The 27097-nt window shown below is 47.9% G+C and overlaps 1 protein-coding gene across 1 annotated transcript in view; it reads left to right on the top strand.

Moving 5' to 3' along the window:
* The window catches only part of NECAB2 (N-terminal EF-hand calcium binding protein 2), a 68777-nt gene that overhangs the window by 30340 nt on the left and 11340 nt on the right, over nt 1-27097 (top strand). Inside the window, exons 3-5 of the mRNA XM_051771304.1 lie at nt 4269-4377; nt 21504-21529; nt 24938-25035. Of these exons, the coding sequence (XP_051627264.1) occupies nt 4269-4377; nt 21504-21529; nt 24938-25035 (233 nt within the window). The remainder of the gene's footprint in view (nt 1-4268; nt 4378-21503; nt 21530-24937; nt 25036-27097) is intronic.

Genomic DNA, 27097 nt, shown 5'->3' with positions numbered 1-27097 from the left:
CCCCAGGTGTGGGGGTGAATCCCCAGGTCTGGGGGTGAGTCCCCAGGTGTGGGGGTGAATCCCCAGGTCTGGAGGTGAGTCCCCAGGTCTGGAGGTGAGTCCCCAGGTGTGGGGGTGAGTCCCCAGGTGTGGGGGTGAGTCCCCAGGTGTGGGGGTGAATCCCCAGCCCTGCTTCCAGCTCAGTGCAGCTGCCCCCAGAGGACCCTGTGTGACTGGAACCAAAGGGGTGGGTGGTTCTGTGCTGGCTGCTCGTGCCTGAGCGAGGGGTGAGGAGCTGGGGTGACTTTGGGGGTGGGCTGGGTGCTGCAGGGGACACAGCCCTCCAATGCCAGGGGAAGGGCTCAGCACAGAGCACATCTGTGCACCTGGAGGGAATTTTTCCCAACAGCCCAGAGCTGAAAACTCCAGCCCATATCCACCTTGGTTTAAATGAATGAAGCTGCTCCCACGGCTTCCAGGGGGCTGGATGGAGGGGCCAGGGGGGAAGCCAGTCCCTGTTCCCACTGGCTTGTGTATCCGTGCACATGTACACACAAAAAAGAATAAAAAAAATGGAGTTATCATTTTTATTCGCAGGCCACAATAAGATCCAATTTACTTACTCATAACTCTTGGGCACTTGCACACTAAGTGGAGCTTAAAGCATTTTAGAACTCACAGAGTAATAGGAGTAAGTAATGAAATATATTCGTAATATAGCGAAAAATATATTCATAATATAGCCAGAAAATATATGAGCAGTCTCAACCTCATGTAATTGAAAACAGATTTAGGAAACTTAGGCTCGGAACAGTGCCTTATTTTGTAGCTCCTTTAAGCTATTTGTATCACTGAGTGAATTTCCAGAGACTCAGCCATCAGATTTCCCATACTTTGGATTTATGAGCTCAGTTTGATTTTTCCCTGGGCTGTGTTAGCGGGTGAGAACAGCCTGATTGTGTGAGTTAGGAGGTGTAAAAGCCACCTCTGGACTCAGATTTTCATGATGGGAAATGGAGATATAATAACATCCCAGTTGGGGCTTTCTGATGTTCTCTGTTATATCCTTCTCTCTTCACTTAGTTTTAACTTTGATGACTCTTGGGCTGGTAATTTGCTTTGGCCTTTGCCTCTGACTGAATTATTTTGAAAAGCTAGAGTAAAATGAGGATTGCTCTCAGGAAGAAATGATGGCAGGATAGCTGTGGCCTGATTATCTCTTTTCTCAGCCAATCAGTGCCAGTGGAGCTGATTTCTAGTTAGTGGCAGTTGTCCTTGCTGCCAGCCAGGTGTTGACCTCAAGTACTGGATTTAAAGGGGAGAGGGTGAGTCAGTGAAAGGATGCTGCCTGGCTTTTAGTATGGTCATCCAGACAAAAAAGTCACAAATAGTTCTGTGGATCCAGATCTTAAAGATGGAAACTGTTTAGCGAGCTTTGGAGTGGAATCTCAGTTTTTCTATTATCCTCCCTATCAAAAGGCAGTGAGCTGGTGCAACGTGTGCATTTGGAGAATTTTGTATCTCTTGAGCCCAGGAGCTTCCAGCATAAAGATGGTTTCTGGAGGTCTTATCCATTCTCCACTGAGTGTAGATACTGGTGCTGTGAGGACGAGCTGTGCCTGTCCTGATAAGGCTGCCGCTGGAGCACAGTGTCCCCCCAGCCCTTATCACAGCAGGCCTGGCATCACTGATGTTGGGGTCAGTCTGCTCTGCCCTGCATTTTTACCAGTTTAATTTGAGCTGGCAAATCCCAGCCCAGTCCTCTTCCTCTTATCACCCGGGTTCCCTGAAGGCCTCCTTGCCTGCTGGGCTCCAGCCACAGCAGCTCTCAGGCCACTCCACAATTACAGATGTGCAGCCCAAGGATTAGCTCCTGGCTTGGGGAGGCTTTTGCTTTGTGTGTTTGCAGACAAGGATTCCAGTTTGTATTAAATAGCCATCAGCTTTAGGCTGACTGGTACTCTGTGGTGATGGTTGTTGGGGGATGAGAGCCCTGGGCACTGCTTGCTTTTAAAATCGGTGCTTTTATTCAAATTCCAGCCAGGAATCAAGCAGTTCTGTGGGGCCTCCAAACAATAAAAATGAAATAAAAGTCACTGTCACTTCCACCTTCCTCTAGATCCTTTGATCATCCTGTATTGCTTTGGGCTGCTAAATGCCTACAGAAATTCAGTGCATGCTGGTTTCCAGAGATCCAGCCTGTCATGGTAGTTGGTAACTGCCACCCTGTTCTCTTCTGGGGCCGTGAGATGGGAGTCACAGCAGTGTTTTGGCACAGATTTTAAACACTGACATTTCAGGGGCTGCAACAAAAATGTGCCCTAGAGCACATTACTCCACAAATAAAAAACCCAAAGCAAAACAAATCAAGCAAGAGTAAAACGAAAGAGAGAGTTTTTAAGATACAAACTAGATAAAGGAAAAAGGTTTTTTTCCTTAAAGTTAGAAACACCTTTGTGTCTTCCAGAGTTGAGCAAACTGTAAATTTGGATCAAAGTACTCTCCTGAAAAAAAATCCACTTCACTTTACAGTTTCTCTCTCCCAGTAAGCTGATTTATGTGACTTTCCTGGGAATTTATTTCTGCCTGCCCTCTGTGTGGAAGGACAGTTTTGAGGTGAACAAGCGCTGATTTAAGGTTTTTACAGGTAAAGTTTTCTGTATATAAAGAAGTGTTTAGCCCTCATGGGATAGAAATGCTGTTACCCTTTGGATGCTGGTGCTTGAAGGCATGTATTCATTGCCAGTCAGGATCAGAGGAAAGCAGAGATGGAGATGGGTGGTGTGGGTGGAGCTCTTGCTCCAGATGTGGTCCTTTTGTCTCCTTGGGCAGGTGAGTGTCACCACTGGGGTGGTGTCCAGGTGGCTCTGCTGGATGCTCCAGGAAACAGGTCCTTGCTGAAGTACAGATGCTTCAGTGTTGTGTGACCAGAAACAGCAAACCTGGGCCCCGTGTGCTGAGCTGGGCCCTGCTGTTCTGCTCCCTGCCTGCTGCAGGGAGGGCACGTTCTGGGGAAGAAATGCACAAAAACAATACAGGCAGCTGGGCCCTGTCTGAGCACCCTGTAACCATTGTGGTGCTCTGGGAACGGTGCCCTCTTCACCCCGTGTTGCTGGAGACTTTGTTCCCTGGCTGTGTTCCTTCCATAATTGCCAATTAAATAGGCATCTTAGTTCATCACCGCTCTGAATTTGTCTGGCTCAGCAAGGGAAGCTGGGTTAGCACTGGGCAGTGCAGGTATGTTTTAGGAGCAGCAGACTTACGTACTTCGGGGAAGAAATATTGATGTGTACGTGGTGAGGTGGCTAATTTTGTCCTCCAGCGTCATTTTCTGAAAAAGAAATAACAGAGTTTACAATTTATTTGATTAAATAATAAATGATATATTCTCCTACTGCAAAGTAGGCAGCATTTCCAGCCCATGGCTCTTCTGTGGATATGAATGGAAAGACTTTAAATAATATGTGACCTGGGGTAGTTATTCTCTCCCAGGCACTGCTGCACACCAGAGCACGGTGCCAGCAAATTGAACAAGAAATCAGAGGTAAATTAAGGTTTCCTTAAAGTTTCTTTTGTCTCTCTCCTGTTGCTTTACTACTGAACTTTCCAGGAGCTTTCTCCAGGCTTTCTCACATCCATCTGTGTGCCTGTCCATAGAGCACAGATCTGTCAGATTTATCAGTTTTTTTGGTTTTATCCAATTTTATCAGATTTATCCAGATTTATCAGTTAAGTGTAAGCCTTTGTCACCTTATCAGCCAAAGTTGCAAAGAAGTCCTTATTATAGCCCCTTCCTGGGTTTCTGTCCAGAGTGGGGAGACAGACTGTGAGAAGATGCAGGTGGATGGAGATGGCAGAAGAGACTGCAGAGTCTGTTTTAATTCCAGCCCAGGGCCTTGTCCTGTCTATGAGATGTCCCTTAATGAATGTCCTGCAGCATTTGAACACAGGGGAGAAAAAATGCTCCATAATTTCTTAAATGTAAGGCAGTGTCAGGGTGCAGCTTGTCAGATTTTCCTCTTTAGGTTTGAGTCATGCTTTGGGTTAACAGCCCAATTAGTTGCCAGTGACCAGGAGCACCTTTGTGTAGCCCTGGGTCTGCCAGAGCTGGGCAGACCCTCAGGTCCCACCCTGAAGCCAGTGAGCTCTGAACTGGTTGTGAACCAGTTCTGCAGGGGCACTTGGAGATAATTTTGGTCTGAATCTTTAAATCTGAACATAACTCTTGATTTTCAGTCCTGCCCCTCTCTTTGCTGGTTCCCTAATGTGGGCTGTGTTGCTGTTTGCAGACGATGGGAAGCTGTCACTGGAGGAGTTCCAGGCCTTTTTTTCTGATGGGACACTCAACGAGGAAGAACTTGAGAAGCTCTTTCACACCATTGACTCAGACAACACTAAGTAAGTCCCTCATGCTGATGCTCTCCCATCTCCCAGTGCCTCTGGGCCGTGGGGTGGGTGTACAGCAGCACTGCTTCTCCAGGGAGCTGAGCCCTGCACAGGCTGCAGGGCTGCAACTTGCTTTGCAAAACTTTGCACACTCTCCATTTCTGCTTGGTTTGTGTCTCATTGTGGCAGCCTCCATGACTCCTTTTGTCTTTGTGGTTTGTTTTTTAGGCCATTTTCTTTAGTGCAACCTGATCCTTGACAGCATCTGAAATTATGCTCAGTTTTACCCACGGGGGCATTTAAATGTCTCTTGAACTTTTTCACTTTATCTAAAAGCTTTGCTGTGCTATAAAAGGCAATGGTGTGAATCACTCTAAGCATAGTCCTATCCAACTAATTTATTATTTGTGGTCTTGTCTCTGTGATGTCTCTGTATCTCCTGCACTTGGACCCTGCCTGCTTCACCTCCTGTCCAAACTGTGCCCTGGGAAGCAGGGATCACTTCAGCACTTGGTAGAAGTGATTCTCTCTTCGAGGCAGGCTCAGCCCAAGCCCTGCAGCCCCTGCTGTGGGTGCTTTGTCTCTGCTCTGCCCACACAGACCCTGGGCAGGGCAGGAGGGGCTGGACCAGGAGCAGCTCTGCCCTGTCAGCATCACAGCCACAGCAGCAGCAGGGAGAACAGGGGCAGAGGAGGCTCTGGGGGTGCTTTGGTGTGACATGGCACCAAAGCTGAAGCCAAGGGTGGCACCTCCCTGCCCTCACTCCCTCCATCAGGAGTTTGTGGCTGTGCCGAGCGAGCAAACCCTGCTGACAGACTGAGCTGGGGTTGGCAGCTGAGGTTCCCTCCCCTCTACCTGCCTTTGCCTTTGCCTTTGGTGGGGTCTGAGGTATTTTTGAGCCCTGTGCAAGTGCTTTGCAGAGAGCAGCATAGCATCTTGCTGTTCTTGGCTGGATGGAAAAGAAATGAGCTGAACCTCCTTCCAAGTTAAATCCTTGCATGAATTGGCACTTGCTTATTGATTTGGAAAGCAGAGACACCTACAGCAAATTCATCAGGTTGAGGAAGGAAAATATTCCTCGTTTTTTATCTGCAAGAGCTCTCTCATTCTCCAGAAAACCTACTTCAGAGCAGGGCTTCCTTCTGAAAAAGTGTTTTTCACTGTGAAACGAGTGGTTTGCTTGACTGCAGCCTTGCCTCCAGTGCAGTCCTTCAGGTCGTGTGTGCTCTTCACCCTGCTCTGTCTCCTGTTCCCTGCACAGTGACTGGGTGTCTGTGGGAGCTGGGCAGGAGAGGAGCTGCCTCCAGCGTGCCCAGGGGCTGGGGTGGCAGTTCTGAGTGCTGCTGCCACCAGCAAGGAGGAGTGGAGAGCAGCTTTGGGTTTTCCATTTTACAGGGGAACATAGGAACAATATTAACTTTATCTTTCCCAAAGGCTGTTGGAATTACAGTTATTTGCTATTTGATAGAAGTTTGTTTAGTTTTAAGGCTGGTTTTTGGTATTCCATTTTGTCTCTCTGTTTTTCTCATAGTGGCCATCATGTTTGTTTAGTGTGCAAACCAAAGTTTGCTATTGAGATTACATTACAGCTAGAGTAGAAAATGATGAAAATTATGTTCCTGCTTATTATTAGTAATTGCTGTTACCAGCCAATTACAAAATGTTGATTCAATTTCCTGGAGTATTTTTAGAAGCAGTGAACTGCCTTGCTGGAGTGGATAAAATGAATGTCTGTACCAGTTTCATAGCTTGGATTAGCTGGGGAGAGAGTGGAAAAAAGCTGGGCAGTGGAGTGGGAAGATGAGGTGGGTCAGGAGTGGAGGAGCAGCTGTGCTGCTGTGGAGCTGTGACTGGAGCAGTGGGTGCTTCTGTCCTGGGCAGCCCAGGCCCCAGTGGAACAACCAGTTGGCAGCAAGGTGCAGTTGGGAGGATGCTGAACTGGAAAAACATTCCAAAATAACCCAGGGGCATTAATGAGTTCCTTCCTTTCTCCTTGACTGCCTGGGAAGTGTCTGTGGGAGGTTAATGGTGTGGTGAGCATGAGTTCCAAACATCCACGCCGGGGTTTTTTACCAGGTGTCTTCGTGCAGGACCTGTGCTGTGAGTCCCATCATTACCAGTTGTTTCATCTGGCAGTAGGAGCATGCTAAATGTGTCATGTGTTTCTCTTGGGTGTTTTGGCAAAATGATATTCACAAACCTGCTGTTCCTTACTGTGACCAAGCAGAGTTTTCCTCTCCGTTGCTCACACTGTCTGCCCTCCTTCCCTCCTCCCAGCTGAAGCAGGAGGCAAAACCAAGATGTTGCTGGGTGATTTTTCACTGTTGGTTTTAGCTGTTGTTTCAGGAGGTTTCAACAGTGCTTTATGGGGAGCTGCCTGAAGATTACTGGGGAGAGAATGATATGTTACTATTAATAACAACACTGCTGTGCACAAATAATGTGCAATATCTGTGCATAAGGATGTATGGCCACACATAATTAAATATATACATTTGGTTTATGGCAGAATGGGGCTATAAAACATTAGATTATGTTTACCTGGGAAATCCTGTTACATTTGCAGAGTTATCTACAACTCTTCTTATTTTTCCTAACAAGATGTATCAATTTTAAAAGGAAAAAGTCATGGCAAATGTAAAGTCAAACAAGTTTTATGTTCATAAATGAAGAGGTGAAGCTCATTAAGATGTTACCATGAGACTGGACAAAGCTTGCTTTGTCAGACCCACAGCTCCCACCCTCTGCCAGCTCCCTGGGCTGGCACTCACACTCTCCATGCCCTGGGAAGGAAGAAGCACCTCTGAGCCCCTGGGAAAGCAGGGAGAGGTCGGACGTGGTGGTTGACTGAACAAATGTAGTCCTTGCAGGGGATTTTGAAAATCCCTTTTCTGTCTGGTACATTTTTCAGAGCTGCAGAGCACAGCCCTGTGGGGAGGGATCTGCTCACTGGAGCAGGGCTGCTGCCAGGAGCTGCACAGCTCCATTCAGGGGGAGCCAAGGCCGTGGCACCAGCATTCTGCTGCTCTGCCGTTGTTATCTCTCCTCAGGCTCACAGCTCTTCCTTTAATGGCTCTATTGTCCCCCTGTCCCCTCTCTAAATGAGCTCTTCTCTCCGGTGGCAAACACCAGCAAAGGCTGGAACGTGCATGGAGGACAATTAACAGAAGTGGAATCTCTTCTCAGAAGCCTTCACAGTTTCCCCAGACTGTCACTGTTGCCAGAGGATTGTGCCAATGGAGAACTGAAGCTGTTCAGGTTCTCCAGCCTGTTCTGCACTTGGCAGTGCCACCTCCCATCCTTTGAGTCACTGCCTGGGGTGGGGGGTGGTCCAGAGGGCTGATGACAGGGGGTGGAGGGAAAGATTGGTCACCTGCCTTGGGGATGCTGAACAACATCCTTCTGGGAACATGAATCCACCTTCCTCTTCTGCACCCTCAGCTGCTCAGATGCCACAGGGAGCTGTATTTATTATAAATCACTGATTTGGGATCACTTTAGGGAGATGTAGTGGGATATGGACAGGGCAGCTACCAACCTGTTCAGCTCCAGAGCTGGGGGAACAGGGTTGTGCAGGGCCACCCCAGGAGCAGGTAATGATGCTGATGAGCTTCTCTGCTTGCACTAATTAGTCCCACTGTGAAGCAGAGCAGGTCAGCCCCGAGAGCACTGTGCTGCTGCCAGCAGCACCTTCAGCTCCTGAATGCTGAGACCTGCAAAGCCAGTGAGGACAGGCTGGGAGCTTTGTGCTGCCCCTGCTTTTACCAACATCATCTGGGCACTTGCTGGGCCAGAAGCTCTCAAAATGGGTCTGATAGCTTCCATCTATGAATTTTGATTCTCTGTGACTTTAAATGCATTGATACCCAGAGAATAAAGTTGATTTACACAAACACTGTGCCCATGGCTATGAAGCTGAATGCTCTACAACAGCTAACAGCAGCCAAAGAGTGGGAGGAGATGCTGGCAAGGTGCTGCTGGTGTAGTTGGGGTCCAGACTGATGCTGTTCCCTGTGAGAGGAGCCAAAATGCCTTGGTAGCAGCCTTGCAGCTCTCTGAGCTCTGAAAACTCCTGGTTTGCTGTTGCATAAAAGCAGTGTGACATTTTGACAGGGTCAGAGGCAAAGGTAAAGGAGCTCGAAATCTGTTCCTGAATATTAAGCAAGGAACAGCCAAGTGCAGGCTAAAGCTACACCCCCTGCTTCCACCTGGGCAGAAATGGAGCTTCACATCAGCACAGGTGAGGAGGAGGTTCCCCACACCCTCCTTCCAGCACACAGTCCTGCTCCAGGCCTGAACACCTCCAGTACCTTTGGTGATGCAGCCTGCTGTCCTGCTGTCCTCCTGTCCTGCTGTCCTGCTGCTGGGAAAGGTCCATTGTTACTGCTTTGTTTGGATGCCACAGTCACTCCAGACACATCCTCTGAGATGCTTTGCCTTCCCACAACCCACATCAGTTCTGGTGTCCTTTGGTGTGAGAAGATTCCATCTGATGGGTCCACTGTGGCCAGAGACACTTCTGGAGCAATGCTCTGCTGCCCATTCTTTTCTCCAGGTTTCTGCAGCCCAGTCCTCTCCAGGTTGAACAGAAAGTGCTTTCACTTCTTGGGCAAGGAACAATGATGATTATGATTGAGGGTTTTTTTCCTGTTTTTTTCTCCCCCTCCCTAATCTTGGCCATTTGCATTGCAAACCTGCTTCAGTGGAGTGCCAGATTTGTCTGGGAGCTGAATCCTGCACTGTGGAGATGGCTGTGCCCATTGAAACCAACTTCATTTCTGAATATCAAATGTTCTCAATTAGCTCTCTGGGAAACAAACTACGGGTTGTTTAATCAGCTGAGATTTTGATTAACTGATTCAAGAGACAGTTCTTGTCTCTTCTGAAAGGGACAAAATGATTGCACAAAAATTACATGTCTGGCTCTAATTTCTGGCTCTCAAGAGCATGGGCATTTGGGGGATTTTGTTTATATGGAAGATGTTTTTTAGTCCTAGCTTATTCTTCTCTGTACCAACGTGTCACTTAAACTGTACTGTGCTCTGCTTTTCATTTAAGTGAAGAAATACTTGGTTCCAATGCTGGTGCTGTGCTGATAGAGCTCCAAAACCTCTCAGCCTCACCAAAGAAAAGGGGCTTAAAAAACAAATCACTCGCTGGGAAGGTCATTGGGAGAAACACAAAGCTGAAAAACTGCACAGAATCTTGTTTGAACTAACATTTGAGAACATTTTTCTATTTCTAATCCTATTTCCCAGGTGTTTTCCCAGGCAGGCTCTCTGCAGGATCCCTGGGGAGAGCTGTTTAATCTGACAGCCAGACAGATTGGGCTGGGAGCAGCAGGCTGGGGTTTGCTGCAGAGGGCGAGGACCAGGGAGGGTTTATCTGTGCAGATGGAGGGAAGAAGGATCACATCACATCAGAGAGTTTTCTGCCTGGCACTGCGGCTCAGCACCTCCTTTTGACACTGCAGAGCCATTCTGTATTAAAGTTTTCCAGGGAATGGAAAGATACCAAAATCTTGCATTAAAACCGTAAAAGTGACTAAGATCTTTAATTCTAATCAGCCACTTGTGTTTGAGTCATGTAGGCATTCAAAGGGACTGGAGACTTTGCTTTCAAATCCAGTCTTAGAAATGTATCCCTGTGTTTTTTTCTGAGTAAACCTGCACAGGGCACCAGCACCAAACAGCAGAGGTGTCCAGCTGCTGCTTGGGAGGCAGAGCAAGCTCTCTGCCTTGGGACTGGATTTAACAGGAGATTTTTTAATATCATTTTCCAATGGCAGGAGAAGAGAATACAGGAGAAACAAAGATATTGAGGAAAATACAACAACAGAGTCCAGGGATTTCTTGCTTCACTATTCTTTTACTAGTTCCCTGCTAGTTGTGTTAGATATCCAGACATACACATTTGATGCTCTGATTTCTTCCTCTCCTGGATATAACCTTGTTGTTAAACAAGATACCTGCAAAATCTAAAAGAAGGAGAAGGCTGATTTAATTTTACTTCATGCTCTCAATATCTTGCCATTTGCTTCTGGCAATTAGCAAACCATTCAGCTGAGCTCCAAGCAATTACTTTACCCCTGTCTCTTTTGCAGTTCAATATTACAGAGATTACAAACAGAAATCAGATTAGCCCAGGCTTCCATGTCAAGTAGAAACAGGCAAAATGTTAAATATTCGCTCGTCAGTCGTACTGTTGACAGTTTGTGCATAAAAACCTGAGAGATCATCTGCTTCCCAAAAAAGGAAAGAGTATTTATTTGCTTTAATAGTTTGCTTTGAAAATTGAGCTAAAAGAAATAATGAGGGGTTAAAAATTACTTCTTTTGATGGATACGAGAGGGCCAAGAAGTGGAGGGGAGTTTGTGAAAAAGCAGCTGAAGTATAGTTTTGCTGCAAGGCAGAGCTATTGTGCCACTGGCCTTCTTTTGTGAAAGTGAAAAATCACAGCATCCCTTGGCTTTCCTGCCCAAGGAAGAGCAGGACCCCAGCAGCACCGTGGGGAAAGGGCCTCAGTCCCTGATGGAAGTGGCTCTTCCCTGGGTCACTCAGCCCTGCAGGCTCCAGCACGGACACACTCTGAAATCCAGGCAGATTTCCAGTCCCTGTTGTGCATACTTAAATCTTGTCCACCTTTATAACTCGTTTATCACTGCATTCACATGCCTGTCATGGTCTCGTCCCTGTTGTGGTGGGCACTGACAAGCAGCACAGCTTTGGGAGTGCCCATGGGCTCCCTGCAGGGGTATTTGGTACCCCTGGGTTCCCTGCAGGGGTGTTTGGTACCCCCGGGTTCCCTGCAGGGGTATTTGGTGCCCCTGGGTTCCCTGCAGGGGTGTTTGGTGTCCCCAGGTTCCCTGCAGGGGTATTTGGTACCCTCAGGTTCCCTGCAGGGGTATTTGGTGCCCTCGTGTTCGCTGCAGTGGGGTGGGAGCCCTTCTGGACAACTTTCTGTTTCTTTGGTTTTTAAAGCACTTCAGTGAGCACTCCATGACAGGAAGGCTATGGCATGATTTTGGGAATGAGCATCATAGGCTGAAACCATTTTTTTCCTTCCTGTTATTTATTTTATATTTTTCTTCCAACAGGAAATCCCTGTTTTGCAAACTGCAGCTCTCCCAGTAACAGGGTTGACATTACCCAGCGGTCCAAAGGCACCAAACAGCTGGTATTTAAAGCTGTCTCCAGGCTGATCCCTTGGAACAAGCCTGACAACAAAATAGATGTGCTGTTAACTGCTGTATTTACTGCTGGTGAAATGCACGTGGGAGATGAAGAGCTGGGTTTACAAGTGGGCTGTGGTGCAGGATCCAGGCTGGCTCTGTGGGGCCAGGATGTCCAAATTAAATAATCCATTATCTCAATGCACCACGATGATAATATCATCAAAAAATCACGCTGGGTGGGAAACCTGAGAGCAGAAGGGTGGCCTGTGGTGCCTCTGTGCTGGCCATGGCATGGCCAACCCAGCCTTCCAAGGCCTGTAGTCCCAGTTTTGGCTGGCACTGCCCAGGGATAAATCCAACAAGAGGGATATAACCCCGTGTATGCACACACTGTGCCCCAGTGTGAATATAGTGATCATCAACTTAATAAATTTGGAAGTGCCATTCCACCTAGCAGTTAAGATACTTGTAGGCTGTAATTAAACCTGCCTTCTGTTTTCTTTGATGCACTTGTGGGCAGAGTGACATTTTCAAGAACAAGTCATCCATCAAAAAAAAAAAAAAAAAGGAGGGTTTAGAGGCAATTTATGAGGAATTTGGCACATGTAGAGACTTGAAAATGTTTCATACTGTATTAAATGTCTGTTTTACTGAAGGTGGCAACTGTGCTTAGGAACTGTTGGATTAGGGTTAGCAAATTAGTGTGCTGCATTGATATATTTTTCAGGATAGTAACTGTGCTATAAACAGGCATTTTATTGTGTTGTCATCTTGTTCAGAGTTTTCTTGAGCTTTTCAAGAGATTTTTCACTTGTGAATGAGTGGTGAGAGGTTCTGGCCAACTGTGTCAAAGCATTAATTAATTAATTAATTAATGTCAAAGCAGACATTAATTAATTTTAATATGCTGTGAAGTGATTTTACAAGGTACAAGGAGAGATGCAAGATGATCTTGCCTTAATACCCCAAATTTTCTTCTATGGGCATGAACAACTGCACCAATGTTTGACATGCAGAGCCTGGGTGGCCCGGCTGGCCATGGCAGGGGGGCTGCAGAGGGCAGTGCTGTCCCAGGGGGGTTGCAGAGGGCAGTGCTGTCCCAGGGGGGTTGCAGAGGGCAGTGCTGTCCCAGGGGGGTTGCAGAGGGCAGTGCTATGGCAGGGGGGTTGCAGAGGGCAGTGCTGTCCCAGGGGGGCTGCAGAGGGCAGTGCTGTCCCAGGGGGGCTGCAGAGGGCAGTGCTGTCCCAGTGGGGTTGCAGAGGGCAGTGCTATGGCAGGGGGGTTGCAGAGGGCAGTGCTATGGCAGGGGGGTTGCAGAGGGCAGTGCTGTCCCAGGGGGGTTGCAGAGGGCAGTGCTGTCCCAGCCCAGCTCTGCCCTCAGGGCTCTCCTGCTGGGGATTTGGCTTCGTGGTCACCCCTTTGTGGAAAGTTGCACCTTTGTGGTGCACTGGGGATGCTCATTTATGGCAGCAGCAGGGCAGGAGGGGAGAGCCCCACTGATGCTGAGCCCAGCCCATGTGCTGTGCCCAGACTCAGCCCTGGAGATGTGGCAGAGCAGAGGGGGTAGCACCAACTGGCAGCCTGAAATGCCACATTGCAGCTGCTGCTGAATGAACAAACAAATGTCTGGTGCTCTGCAGGTGCCAGTTTATTGCTCCTGCCTTTTTTTAAAGTGACATATATTTCTCTTAACTAGTGAGAGCTTAGAGTATGTTTTCCAACAACATCCAGACCGTGGTTTCATTTTTATCCATATTCAGTCACTTTTCTTGGTGCCCTTGATGATTGGAGCTGGGTGTTTTGTTCTGTAAAATCTTCACCACATAGAAGATGTTATTTTGGTTGTCTTGAAACTACTGATGACAGAAAGCATCTGGTCTGTGTCGGGGATGGTTTGCAGCTTGGGACCTTCTGAGGATGGTGGAGAGGCAAGTGGGGTCTTCACTGTGCTATTTCTGGCCCCTACCTCTGGCTGTATGTAGGAAATTGGGTTAAGGGAGGCTTGGGTTAGCTGTGACCCCGTGTTTCATAAGTGTCTGTGGCTGCAGAACACGTCAGTATGCCAAGGCAGTGAGGAGCTGAACCAGCCTTGAAATACAGCAGCAGTCTTTGAAGATGAGAAACCAGCAAATAATGTGTTATGTTGTGATGGCCTTCGTCTTTATGGTAAATATTGAGTCCCTGAAAGGAAACAGAAGCAGAGTTGTGCTGCAAAAAGCAGTGTTCTGTCCTCCCCCCTGACAGGTGCCCTTGCTGGTTGATCAGCACACAAGCAAGAGCAGGAATGTTTCTGCCAGCACAGGCAAACCAAGCCCCAGGCTCATTGCTCCTCACCCCCCGTGCCCAGCTCGTGCCCACACCTGGGGAGGGGAGGGGGGTCCGTGGGGGCTGGCAGGGGTCACTTGTGGGAGCCCCTGAGAAGTGTGAGCTGTCATTGCTGAAGAGCTTTCCCTTTTTCAAAGCCAGGAAAATCCACATCAAACCCCTTTCACTGGGGACTGTGATGAGTGTGAGAGCGTGGTGGAGGTAAGGGGCTGTGCCAGGAGAGGTGGGGATGGATCCCATGGGAGAAGACCAGCAGAGATGGGGTCACAGGGGGCAGAGCTCCCTCCAGCTGCTGCATCCATACCTGTGCTGGGATGGTTTGGGGCTTCAGAGATTGTATTTAGCAAGTTTAATAGCCTTGTTGCATCATTTTAATGAGGTTTATTACTGCTACAAGAGAAATGCAACTGTATTGAGGGTCACTGGCTGGACAAGAGACATTTTCCTGTCATGCCCCAATTCCTGCTCGTGTCCAGTGCTGTGGCAGCCCCTTTGTGCCCCACACTGCCAGGCAGGGCTTCTGCACTCCAGCAGCACACTGGTTGTGGAGCAAGTTGCTTTTTTGGACCTGTTGCTCTCCAAAGGGAGAGCAACCCACCTGGGGAATTCAACCTCATGAGGTATCAGTTAGGAGTGAGGATTCAGTGCTAACCATCCTTTTTTTCCCCCCTGCTTTTCCTTTGCAGTCAGAGCTGGAATAGGGTTTGTAACACAGACACCTTACTGAGGGGGCATGAGAGCTGCTCTGAGCTGAGCTCGGGCTCTGCCATGGTGGGGAGGATGCCAGTGGGCAGGTCTGCTTGTGGACCCCACACCCTGGGCTGCACAGTGGCCCTAAGGTGAGGGTGTGACTGTCCCAGGAGAGCCACCAACCATGCCCAGGGGTCTGCCCAGGGGCTTCCCCAACAAGGAGGAGGAGAAGGGAGTAAAGGTCTTCTCCTGGTCTTCCCCATCGTGAGGAGCATCTTTTGTGATGCTGAGAGGGATGTGGATGGCTGAGATGCTTTGGGCTGGCTTGGGCAGGGAGAGCTGGGACCTCCTGGTTTCTCTCTGTGCTCCTGTGGGCAGAACAATCCATCCTGTGCTCCTGTGGGCAGAACAATCCATCCTGTGCTCCCTGTTGGACTCTGCAGCAGCTTCACGTGCAGGGAGGGAACAGCCTTGAAGCAGGATGAGTAAAGCAGCGTGTTTTGCTCTGAGCCTGCCAGATTTACTGTGCTTGTTTGTGTGGAAGGTCAGTTCAGTTTACCTTGAAAAATCAGCATTTTCCAGATTAGTGGCTTTTAATGAGGAGCCTGCTGCCCCACAGTGCTCTGGAGCAAAGCACGAGCTGCAGAGCACACAGCTTTGGGCATCAGCACTTCAGTGAACGTGGGAGTCTGGTTTGGAAACTGCTACTGGGCAGTGTCTGTGTTAGTGAGAATGCAGATGGCTCATAAAGGCAAGGAGCTGCAGAGAAAGCCGTATGAAAATATTATTATTAAAATATTTTAAATATTGAAATATTAATATTTAAAATGAGCCTGAATACAGGTTTGCTGTGCAGCCCTGTTGCTGCTCACCTTCTGTCTTGCTGAGCAGTATGAGCCATAGTTGTCACACAGTGTGGAACAGATGGAAAACTGTCCCTATCTTGGTCATCATCTGCCTAAATCCCAAGGAAAGAGGTGCAAGGAGCAGGAAGGTGCTGAACCCTGCATTTAGGTGAGCAGAACATCCTTGAGGACACCAGATTTCAGCCTTCAAACTGGGGAATGAAAATCCTGCCCATAGCAAGGGCAAGTAGGAGGAAAGAGACCATCTCCCAAAGTACATGGAATGTGTTACAACCCCCAGTCCCAAACCACAGGTGATGAGACTCTGTAATACAAAATCCATATGTGAAACTTCATAAAAATCCTTCTTGTCTTCCTTTTACTTCTCTCTGTTTCTGGGCAGTTCTTTGTCCCTGTTTTTTCTTCTCTGTGGTCCCAGGGCTTTGGAGAAAACCTGATTTACTGCTGGGCTCTCAGAGGCCCGTGCTGTGCTCCCCAGGTGCTCAGTGATGGAGCACATGCCAAGGGAAGGACAAAGTTATTAGTTTTGCTTTGGAGAAGGCAGCATTTTCCTCCCTTTCAGGGTCCCCATGGGAGCTGTTCTGTAGGAGCTTTAATCTAAATCCTGGTGCTCCAGTGCTGGAAGTGTCCCAGTCAGGTGGTGATCCAAATGGACTCTGCAAAACCCCGCCTGTTTCACAGAACATGGAATTTTGGAGAAGCCCCTGTCTGGAGTGAATGGTGAACCTTTGTCAGCTCATGCCAACGGGCTCTCCTCCATTCCCTCTGGGAATTCAGACAGGTGGTACTTTCTGCCCTGCTGGAAAAAGCAGAGCCAAATGACCTGCTGGGTTTTTTCAGGCTCAGTGCTCTCTCTGTTTATTGAACAGTGAGCAGGGCAGCTGTGCCTGCACCAGGACAAGCACCTTTGGTTTCCTCCTGCTGAAGCACACCACGAAACATTTGAAATTTGGGTCGTGCAGGAAGCAGGGACATTTGGCAAGAGATAAAACCATCCTTCAAAGTAAGAGCCAGGCAGGCACCCGAGCCCCGACTGCAGCTTGCCACAGCTCAGGAGATGGAAGCCAGAACTGACATATGTTCTGAGTCCTTCTCTGCCTGTCGTTTGAAGCTGCAGTTGGCTCCATGTCCTCCTGGTCGTGGACAGCCTTCACATATGGTTTCTGCTGTTCCTTTGCATGTGGCACTTCAGATTTGGGAAGTCCATTTTTAAGTCATACCATAAGAGTGTTTTGGGCTTTTCTTTAAGCAAGTGGGCAGGGGAAGGGGAGGTACTTGGGTAGGTCTTGGGAAGAATTTACCGGGGTTCTCCAGAAGGGTTCGATGATGGGCTTGGAAAGTTACTTAATTCTTTAGAATTGAAGTTATTCAGCTCCTGGCCATCATCCAGTATTTGGTATTTTGCTTGCTCTGCCTGGAATAATTTCTCTCGCTCTGGGGCTTGTGTAAAAATGTTTAATTGAGTTCAGAAACTAATGATCAAAAGTGACCATCTGTGACCCCTTAGCAGGCATCTGGGTGCACATTTTGCACTTCTGAGGTGTTAAGATAACACAGCACTGTTGCTGCTGGGACTAGAAGCCGTATCATCAAATATAATAATATTTTCCAGCTGCACTTGTTGTTTTTTAGTCTTTCCTAAATGAAAATGAGTTTTGCAGGTGGCTAATGCTAGAGGATAATTTGTTTCCGTGCTCGTTTGAAGCCTTGCAGCAAACCCAAAGCTGTGAATAGAAGATGGAAATAAAAGTAGAACGTGATTTCAGAAAAAAAAGCCCTCCATTTTCTGTGCTGGTGAAGTGACTAAGCCGTGGGGCTGCTGATGCAAACCTTTCATCTGCCCAAGGAAAAGGGTGATTATCTTCAGCTGAAGCTGTGGGGCATTGAGCAGCTTTTGAGCAGCACATCCAGGCAGATATTTGCATGAGAAGTGTGAAGATGAGACTCTGATGTATTTGCAACTTCTGAATTGCCATCCTGGTTCTGATTGAGCTGCCTGTTGGGAGAGCCTGGGACACCTTTCCCTGGAGCCCAGGAAGGGAGTTTCACACTCTGCTCCTCCCTGTTATCTCCCCCATTCTGAGGTAACTTCTCCTCTCCTCTCCATGGCTGGAGCCTGGAGAAGTGTGTTAATGACAGCAAGTCAGAGGCCATCAGCCTTGCCTTGGGGAGGCAGGAGGTGCTGGGAAAGAGAGGGAGAGATGCTGGATGGCAGAGTCACAGCTGTGTTTGTTGGAAGGGTCCTCTGCAGGTCAGCAGCAGCACTGGGCCAGGACATCCTTGGCTGTGCCATGCTGAGAGCTCCTGGGATGCTCTCTGGGCGACCCCTCCCTGTGCTGGGCTGGCCTTGCTTCTTAAGAGGTAACACAAATAACACTGGGGGAGAATTTCCAGAAATACCTTTTTTTTCCCTGCTGGAAAACACTGATTTGCTCAAACCAAGTGTTGGGCTGGTCTGGATCAGTGTGGCTGGAGCTTCTGAGCCGGGACCTGGAGGTGACCTGGGTACCATCACCCCCCCAGGGTCTGGCTCTGGGGTGTTCACCTTGAGCCCCTGATCCTTGGGCTGTTGGACACCCTGCTGCAGCCTGTCCTCTGTCTGGCAGTGCCTGCTCCCCGCCACCAAGTGTCAAAGCTGGCATCTTGTTTCAAGAAAGGCAGGCAGAGAGGGAAAAAATCTTCTAAAAGAAAAGCAGCAAAAAGTCAGTACAGGAAAACTGATAAAAGCCCATCCACTGGATAATCTGCAATCAGGGACAGGGCAGGGAAAGATGTGACTTCCCAGGGATCCTCATTAGCTCAGGTGTCATCAAACTGCAATTTATTGCTGGGTGGGGCTTTGGGGGGAGAAATGTCTTGGTCTCTGGAGTAGACAGAGGCACAGCCGTGGCTCTGGGCAGCCTCTTCCTCTCACTAATCACGCAGCAGTAATTACTCTCTGGGCAAGTTCCCCTAATTAAGCCCACAGAGGAGATGCTCTCACAGCAGGGTCGTTGCTCTTTAAACTCCCACATGCACAGGAGGAGTGTCACACTTTGAGGTCTTTTCTTAATCTTTGAAATAGTTGGATATGAACCAGAAGGAAAACTATTTCCCTATTGCCAATATGTTTATCTGGTCAAACTATCACACTGTATTTAAATGGTGGTGGGTGGTGAGTGATAAACAGTCCTTTTTGTGGCCAAAGCAGTTCATGCCTTGGGCTCTGACCTCTCAGAAGGGTTGAAATCTGAGCTCTTGTTTTTGCCTGGTACCTCTGTTGGAGCAAATAGGTCTCAAATGGCAGATGGAGGATCTTCAGAGTGTATCTTTGCCTTGGAAAATAACCTCAAAGGGTGCACATCCCTGGTAAGACTGGGAGTGCCAGGTTGTGCTGCTACAGCCTCAGTGGCTGGAAAACAGAGAAAAGACCTGAAACCAAAACAACTTCAATTTTCTTGGGTTTTTTTCTCATTTGAAAGAAAGACTTTTGTTTTAGAAAGAGGTCAGATAGATGCAGAAAAAAATACTATGCAGAAAAAAATATATAGCACAGAAATCTTTAATGATTTCTTCATTTAAACTTGAACATTATGATATTCTGCTTAGTTGGATTATGGCTTCAATAAGCTCTTGAATTAGTCACACTATCAGTGTAATTACAGTTAAAATTGAAAGCTAATTCACAGCCAAGTGTTATTCTGGCTGAAAGATTTTTTTAATTTTTTTTTTTTTTCTGAGAACACGAAAACAACTTGTTGCCATTTTTCTTTTTAGCTTGTTGTGGCATACAGGAATGTTGAATATTTGGCAGCTGAAAAAAATCGGTAACTAATTCTCATCTAAATGTTTTCATGCTGAAAAGTCCTGTGATCTGTGACTGCTCCAAAAACAGCTTCTGAAGGGCAGCTCTGGGACGAAAGGCTGGGGATGACAAAGGTGCCACCTCCCATTTCACGGGGCTTGAAACCCAGATTCTGAATATTTACATGATAAAATCCTCCTGGCATAGCCCATGGGGGGGGTTAGTTACTGAAGCATTAAACCACTAGATCAGCTCATAACTGGTGTTGTAGCTGGGCACTGCCCATGCCCTGCATTGCCTGGTCAGAGGTGCAGCTCCCACAGTGGGCAGGAAAAGCCCCAGAAACACAAAGGGGGCTGTGGCTGTGCCAGCAGTGTTCCCAGCAGGCACACTCCTTGGGGTGGAAACATCCTGCTCAAGTACCCACTGATTTCTCCTGACAAATTGTCATCTGAACATTATCATATTTTTTTATTAAGTCAGCTTGTGACTTCAGTAATTTCTTTCATCTTATTCTTAATGAAAGATGGCTTAAAATTAAAAACAACTTCTCAGACAAGCTAATATTCAAGCACAATTCAGTTAAATAGGATGACAAGATGTGAGGAAATAAAAGACCATTCTTGGCAGCAGCAGATCAATTATTACAGTGCAAAACCATGTGGAATACAATAATAGATTTTTTTCCTCAGGAACGTGCCCTAGCTGCAAACCCATAACCACTTCAGCAGGTGTTTATAAACACTGTCTTCTGAAAAATATTACTGAAGCACTTTATGGACAGTGCTGCTGTGCAAATGACTCCCATGGCTGTGCCTGAGAGCTGCAGGTGAACTCCCAGGGCCTGCCCTGGAGAGAACTTTGAGCAGCCGTGGGGCTCAGGCTGGCAGGGGGCTGTGCCAGCTGGGAAAGGGTTCCCTGGGTTTGCTGGGCACTGCTGAGGCTCTGTGCTGGCAATCCCACACTGCCAGGGCACTGGGGCTGCCAGAGCTCCTGGGTCAGGGCTGGGCTCTGCTGGTGGGCTTGTGTCTGCATGTTCAGTGGGTTTGGCCATGAGAATACCAAGCCAGGGAAACAGAGCTCACAGCACCCCCAGGGGGTTCTGTAGGATTCACTGAAGTATTGGCAGGCTTTGAGAAGGATGATGAATCTTGAAGAGGAGGAAGATAAAGTCGTGCAAAAGCTGCCTTTGCAGAGAGAGGCACGTGCTGCCCACCCAGCTCTGTTGTCTGCCAGCAGACATGTCCTGCACCTCTCTGAGGCAAGAGGTGACTTCTTTACACGTGACAAACACCACTCACCAAAAGGGGGTGTGTTCCAGGAATGTGCTTTTGCAGCAGCAGGCGGGTCAGGTGGCACCTTTCTGGCAGGCAGCATCTCCCAGGGCCTGATGTTGGTGTTTGCCTTGATTTGGGCATCAAGGCAGGGCTGCAGGAGATGCTGTCAATGAAAGTGCTATTGAAAATTTCTCTTTCCCTAATCCACTTATGTTGACAGGTTAGACAGAGCAGGGATGAGTTTAGTTAAAGAAATAACTTTTCCTGGACATAAATGGATTGATAAAATATAATTCTGTTAAGAGATCATTCTGGTGCTTGAATGGCACTAACAATTGTGTGGGAATCAGAGGCACAAAGAGATTAGCAGCAATCTTTATTTCCCAAGCAGGTCGTCTGTTGAGATGTTGTTATGTAAACTAAATGTTCATGTGTCAGGAAGTAATGGTGCAGTTTTGTCTGCAGGGAGTCCTGGACAGGAGCTTCTTTGCAGGGGAAGAAACAGGAGAATTGATCCATCTAGAAAAGTAAATTTTGCAGATTTTTTTACTGACTGAATGGCACATTTGGCACATTCCTGTGCCAAATGCCAGCACATCAAGTGCCTCACCGGGGTGTTGCCAGGGTGGATGTTTGGGAGGAGGTCAGAGCAGTTCATGTCAGGTGTGCTGGGTCCCCCTCAGGCACAGGTTCCCTCTGGGCAGGGGGAGGATGCACAAGGACCCATCTGCCCCTCAGGGAATATCCAAAATAACGTGTGAACCAGTTCCAGCTGCACAGATGCTGAAGGTGCAGTGGGGGGTGGATGCCCTGAGTGGCACCAGCTCTTCCTTCTGCCCAGTTTGTCCACACTGGTGGCTGGGCAATGCCCAGAGGGTGGGTGACATTACAGGTGGGTATCTGGGGTTAAGCCTGCAGGAATCCTAAATGTAGCCATCATCTGTCCTTTACATTAAAATTCTCTTTCTTTCTCTCTCTTTTTTTCCTGCTTCCTCCCCTGCCTTGTTCTCCCCCTCTGCCAGCAATGTGGACACCAAGGAGCTGTGTGGTGAGTGTGGCCCTTTTTTTGGGGTGAAAGCAATCCTTGCTGCATGAGGGGCTCTGAAGGATGCATGAAACCCAGCACAAAGTGCTGTGGCAGCTGAGGACAGGGGGGATCTCAGCCCTCCTGCTGCTTTGCCCCTTATTCCACAGGAAAATTGGGAAAACTTTTCTTCATCTTCTTGCAGCAGAAATGGGGTCAGAGCTGATCAAAGTGCTTGGCTCCCATTCAGGAACAAGCTGGAGTTTAATTTCTGGAGATGTCATGGCTCCCAGCTCTGCTCTGCAGCTCAATAAACCCTCATCCCTCTGCAGTACCCATAACATGTTTGTCCCTAGGCCAACCTCCCTGTTTCCAGCAGGTTGCCTGAGGTGTACACCTCTCCTACTGCACCTCCCACTGCTCACCAGAATTAAAGGCTGAAAAGAAAATCTCTGATAATGTTTTGTCCCACACCTTGACCAGAAAGGGAGAATTTCCTGCCAGGATTCCTGAAGGGCTTTGCCTCACTGGGAGATGTCTCATGCTGCTCACTCGGGTGTGTTTTTCGTGGATGCTCGATATTGGAAATGTTTCCTGCACCCCAGCTTTGGGGAAGAGATGAGGAGGCAGAGGTGTGTGGCCTTGCAGAGGGCTCATCCATCTCTGCTGCTCCTCTCCTGTGCCAGGATCAGAAGAGCACATAAAGCCACTCAGCAGGTGTTCACCACTGACCTTCACTGCTTTGCCACCAGTTAAAGCCTCCAGAGGTAGCTGGGGGTGGGTTGTGCAGCCAGAGAGGTGGTTGCTGTGTGCCTGTGCACCTGTCCTGACACTTGAAAGACCTGTGCATTGATGGTGGTCTGTGGGTCTGCCTGCAACAGGACACAGCCCAGGGTTCTCTCCTCCTGGAGTGCTTAACTCCTGGCCACACCTTTCTGAGCATCCAGGCCTGCAGCAAAAGCAGCAACATTTCCCCTTTCTGCTGGTCATCCCTGCTTTGATATGCAAGAAATGAAGACTTCCATAAACTCCTTTTGGTTTGCTGATGATATGATGGGCTTGTTCCCATCACTCCATTGTTATTGTGTTGGGGCTCCTTGCCAGCTGACCAAGAAATCAAAACCCCACAGCTTGTACCATCAACTTTGCCAGGAAATCCTGGGGTAATAAGGGCATAGCTTGACCCCACACTGCTTTCTCCATCACTCTGATAAAATCAGAAAATTACATGGCTGTCACCCAGCCTGATCCCATCTGCTGCCTCTCCCAGGGGTGGAGCTGCTGGGAGAGGAGGGAGATAAACCCATCACCTCCTGTGGGAAGCTGGAGGAAGGGTTGATCAGCACAAGCTCCTGCCTGCATCTGTTATCTACTGAGTTCCTGCCCTTGCCTGCAAATTCTTATTTGCTTGTTCTCTTCTAAGTATTAATTTAAACATAAAACCTCATTTTGGCTAAATGGGAACTGTGGTGTCTCTCTGGAAATGGGTTGTGTATTATAAGATGTTGGGAGCATCTTAAAAGGGATTTCTTGAGCCCTGCAGCTTATGTGATAACTTTGATATGGCTGTTAATCCATATCAGGCAGCATCTTAAAAAGTTCTGGGTTTTTTTCCTGCCAAGGAATGCAACAATCACCAGCACCTTGACTGACTTAAAGGTGGTTGTATAGCTTTTCACTGGCAGAGGAGCTCCCAGCCATAGCTAGGAGCTCTTAATAAGCCAGAAAATGTGAGTACAGGAGCCAAATTGTACCTGCCACTTCTAATTCCATCAATGCACAGTCATGCAATGGTGCAAACTGTCCTGAGAACTGAGTGTGCTCCACGAGCAGGGGGTGCACATCAACCTCTTACAGACCATCAGGGTGATGGCATCTCCTGGGGACAGCTGTGGGGCACCATCCCCTCCCACACCAGTCTGGGGTTGCAGTGATGCTCTTCCTCTGAATATTGACTTTTGCCTCTGCAGCCAAGAGCAAGGACCTTGTAGGACTGGAAGAGCTGCTCTCAGGTGTTCACATGAATTAATGAGGCTAAAGCAGCTTTAACTTTGTTAAAGCCAACACTGTTCTGCTCCCAGGTGCTCCTTGCTCAGGCTCAAGGGCTGTGCTCTGCCCACAGCAGCTCATTTCTCCTGAAATGTGGGAGTCCAGCTTTTTATTTCAGGACTTACAAAAAGTCTTCACCTTTCAGACCTGCTCAGGTTTTCTTTCCCAAATGAAGTCAGAGGAACAACACAAATAAACACCCTGCAATGAGAATAAGCTGTTTGGCTCATCGTGGAACAGCAAACAGCTGCTGTCAGTCATGTTGTGACATTCCTGTTTCTGCCAAAATCCTCTTCCCTTTGGATATGTTCTCAGACTGTAAATAGCTATAGGCACTTCTAATTAAGCCAAGAGAACCTAATTAGTGGAGTTGTTTCCTGAAGTTTCTGTCTTGCTGCACTCCACAGAGATGTCACCTCAGTGTGACGCTTCGTGTCTCAGTGCTGAGGAGCAGCACTGGTGGCTTTTAAGGAACAGCTTTCAGCTCTACTCTGTGTCAGTCACCCAGAAACAGGGAAACTTTGGGTCTGTGCTGCAAACTCCCTGCACATCTGGCTGTCCTGCTCCTCTGCTGCTGTTCCCATCACGAACAGGAATTCCAGAATGTGGGAACTCCGGCACAGAACTGTGTTCAGGTGTGTCAGGGAGCCATCAGCCCCGGGACACACCAGTGGTGGCTGTGTTTTGTGTCAGTGAGGGGCAGCTGGGACTGTGCCAGGCCCCTGCTGGGGTGGGGGTGCAGCCTGGGGTGATCTCCACTCCTGCAGAGGAACGAGGGTGGCACAGAGGGAGGGTGGGCTCCCTCTCCATGGAGAACGTGGGCTTTGGGGCCAGCCTGCAGCTTTTCTCTTTTCTCTTTTCTTCTCTCTTCCTCTGGAGGCACATTTTACTCTCAGAAGCTTGTTCAGCCTCTGATCGTTGGCTGAGGTGTAAATGTGACAGGAATGTAGGGAAAGATGTGAGACCAGACTCAGCTCATGTAAATTGGGTTTAACTTGAGAGGAATTTGGATGCTTTGGGTGGTAAAGAATGTCAAGGGAGTGGAAAGAGGATTTCTTTTGAGACTTCTCCCTCCATGCCTGCAACAGGAGGGGAGAGACCAGATACAATCAAATGCAGAAGTGGGCATGAGTTATTTTCAGTGGGGGCTACTGGGCCTTGCACCTCCTTTGTGCAATGGTCCAAACTTCATGGGAATCACACCACTTCCCATCCCTGCAGGACAAGTTGTGACTTTGACTCGGTGTTTAGAGTATAAAAATGTACATGAAACCATCCTCTCACATTTACCTTACCACCAAAAAATTGACATTGCTGTCATGCAGCCCTGAAGGATTAAATTTCCTCAGCATGTTCCCCTCATGTCCCTCTTGGTTTTCCCAGACTATTTTGCTGACCACATGGGAGACTACGAAGATGTTTTGGCCTCTCTGGAGATGCTGAACCTCTCCATCCTGAAGGCAATGGACTACACCAAGAGGGTGAGTGCCCTTTGCTGCACCTCATGTTCCACAGGCCTGGAGAGAATGGTGTCAGAGCTGTGTGATCAGAGCACAGAAATCTCCAGGTCCTCATCCTCCTCAGCAGTGCTGCCTCCTCATCCTCCTCAGCAGTGCTGCCTCCTCATCCTCCTCAGCAGTGCTACCTCCTCATCCTCCTCAGCAGTGCTGCCTCCTCCTGCTCCACAGGCAACATGGCCCAAGGGTCTCTTGGGTGGGATTTTGGATGCACAGGGTCTTGTTAGTGCCACTGGGAGGGCTTTTGGAAACTTCATTTTGTAGAGCTGCCATTAAATCCCATTTCCATGCTAGAAGGCATCCTGCATTCCAGAAATCCTGTTTCCATGCTGGAAGGCATCCTGCATTCCAGAAATCCTGTTTCCATGCTGGAAGGCATCCTGCATTCCAGAAATCCTGTTTCCATGCTGGAAGGCATCCTGCATTCCAGAAATCCAGTCCCTCATGTGCAGCTGCTGTGCTGGAAACAAGGGGCCTGTGTGTTTGACAGACCACAGGGGAATCATGCAAGCACCAAACCTAAGACATAGTGTCCTGTTTTATATATGCAAAATAGCCCCAAGTTCTTAAAAAATCCACCACATACCTTAATGATAGTGTTAATAATGGACTAATAGAGACAATGACACTGGTCAAGAAGCATATTGAAGTTTATTTATGAATACCTAGAAAATCTGAGCTGAGGTACCATATGAATATCCCTGCTGAGAGTTGCACCACCCATTTGTTGTCTTATCAGGATGAGAGAAGTGTTTATAGACTTTTAATTTCTTGGAAATAATTTTCCTGTCCTTCCATACCACTGAATAATGTAACTGGGCTGTGCTGGTGATATTTATTACCTCAGAGTAATCAATCCCTTCTCCCACTTCTACCTTCAACCGTATTTGCCTTGTTGTTTTGTGCCACAGTGAGTGAAAAGTCGTGTCCCTCTTCACTCATGAGTAATGGGGTACACTGAGGACCAAGCCAAGGAGGGAGGTTTTACTTTCTCCAAGCAGCCACAAGGACTTCCCAATCCAACCACAACACTCCTGCAAGTAATCCAAATTGAAATCTCCCTTGCATTTATCTTTGAAGCTAAAGGAGAAACTCAAATTACTCCACATTAAAGATGTGGTAATGATAAGAAGTTTTAGGAGTTAGAGTGGGAAACAGCAAATTTCTCTCCCATCTTGCTGCTGAGTAAAGAGCCTGATTTTCCTGCTTGATCGAATTCCATCCCTTCTGATGTTTGTGAAGTGGAAAGTGAAGGCACATATTTCACATGTTGATGTCTTGCCATAATAAATTAAAGGCAAAAGCCTTTGGCCCATCACTGATCTGCCTGAAGTGTTCGTGAATTTTTTATCAACATTATGAAAGGATGAAAAAATTCAGGACAACAGTAATAGTTCATTTTTTCTAATTAAGTTGCTGTGTCTGCTCGTGCCTCATTTATATCCATTATTAGCAAATTTTCTGACAGTCAGGTTTGCCAACCTTGTATTTTAAATAAATATTAACATGCTAATAGAGATCTCAGTAATTCACTCCACCTTGCTGTCTGTGATGCCTTCCACCATTGCTTTTCCAATGTGAGGTTAATATATATGACTAATTCTTCCCAATATTTTGCAAGAGGAAGATGGCTTATTCCCTGTTCATAAATTAGGCATCTGAGCATGTGGGTATTACCTTGCATAAGACATCTGCAGTGGAAGCAGGATGGTTATTCATAATCTCAGTCCACTCATAAGAAGAGCATCTTTGTCCCTCCTTGGTTCAGCAGGTTGTGGCAGGATTCTCCTGCCTTAATTGCAGCAGGTCTGGGGATTTACCCAAACCTGAGCTGCTCACCTCCATCAGGAGCTGGTGGAGAGGACCAGGGAGAGCTGGAGTTCTGGAGGGATCTTCCTCCTGCCCCACTGAAGGATCACAACACCCTTAATCTCAAATGCAGACGTTTCCCAAACCAGGGGAGGGAGTGCCAGCCCAGCATCCCCTCAGCACCCACATTCTATCAGCCCTTGGGGCTGTTGCTCTT

This window comes from Manacus candei, unplaced genomic scaffold (assembly GCF_025592945.1).
Source record: "Manacus candei isolate 608988 ecotype Guabito, Panama unplaced genomic scaffold, ASM2559294v1 h1tg000131l, whole genome shotgun sequence".
NCBI classification, from domain to species: domain Eukaryota; kingdom Metazoa; phylum Chordata; class Aves; order Passeriformes; family Pipridae; genus Manacus; species Manacus candei.
Note: the sequence above shows the minus strand (reverse complement) of the source record. Positions and strands in the feature narration are given on the sequence as shown.